General features: G+C 31.8%; 1 protein-coding gene across 2 annotated transcripts in view; it reads left to right on the top strand.

The window, feature by feature from the left end:
- Positions 1–814, top strand: part of LOC101511669 (26S proteasome regulatory subunit 6B homolog) — a 5,220-nt gene that overhangs the window by 4,027 nt on the left and 379 nt on the right. For both annotated transcript variants that reach the window (XM_004500332.3, XM_073369011.1), the window contains exons 5-6: positions 161–244; positions 787–814. The exon at positions 787–814 ends at the window's right edge or, in 1 of these variants, runs on beyond it. In XM_004500332.3, coding sequence (XP_004500389.1) covers positions 161–244; positions 787–814 — 112 coding nt within the window. The remainder of the gene's footprint in view (positions 1–160; positions 245–786) is intronic.

Here is an 814-nt window from a genome sequence, read left to right as displayed (position 1 = left end):
GGCATTCCATATTATTAGTAGTCAATAATAAGATCATTTTGTGTTTCATGAGTGACAAATTTCAGTTTGTTTTGAACTTTCACTGCCTTTTATTTTGAACTAATTAATAGTTTATTTTCAGCTGCTTTATAGCCTATATTTGACAGTTCACTTATAACAGGTTTGCACAGCCAAAATGAACTTGAGTGATGAGGTGGACCTGGAGGATTATGTTTCCCGTCCTGACAAAATTAGTGCTGCTGAGGTTCATATCTAATCATTTTCATGATTTATCGTTCTATGTTCATCATATTTTTTAATAGTTTTAGGATTGTAGAGTCATCTAATCATCAAAATTTATTGTTTCTCACTTCCATCACCTTGGGAGAAGGATTAAAACAAGAATATTAATTACTTGCTCAGGGAGTTGTTGGTAGTTTCTTTTAGAATCTATTACAATCTTCAGATATATGTAGTTGAAGAGTAGTAAAATAAGCTGCTGGTTTTGACAGTTTCACTTGAACTGAAAACTGGTGTTAGAAAGATAATTACCATGTTTCTTTATTAAGGTACTAAACTAAAAAGTATAACTTTTTGAATTTGGAATATGTTTGTTGTAATTGTGAGAATGATTATGTTGTGGAGTCAACCTTCTCGCAAGGTGACGTAGTTTTGATGTATAACTTCATCTACGTAAATTTGAGTTTGCATCTTTATCATTTAAAAGATAGGTGTTAGAAGAAAGACATCAACCAAACTTTTAGATGGCTGCCTGCATTACTTATTTGATGATTGTTGTTGTTGCAGATATCTGCTATTTGTCAAGAAGCAGGAA

This window comes from Cicer arietinum, chromosome 5, assembly GCF_000331145.2.
Source record: "Cicer arietinum cultivar CDC Frontier isolate Library 1 chromosome 5, Cicar.CDCFrontier_v2.0, whole genome shotgun sequence".
NCBI classification, from domain to species: Eukaryota; Viridiplantae; Streptophyta; class Magnoliopsida; order Fabales; family Fabaceae; genus Cicer; species Cicer arietinum.
Note: the sequence above shows the minus strand (reverse complement) of the source record. Positions and strands in the feature narration are given on the sequence as shown.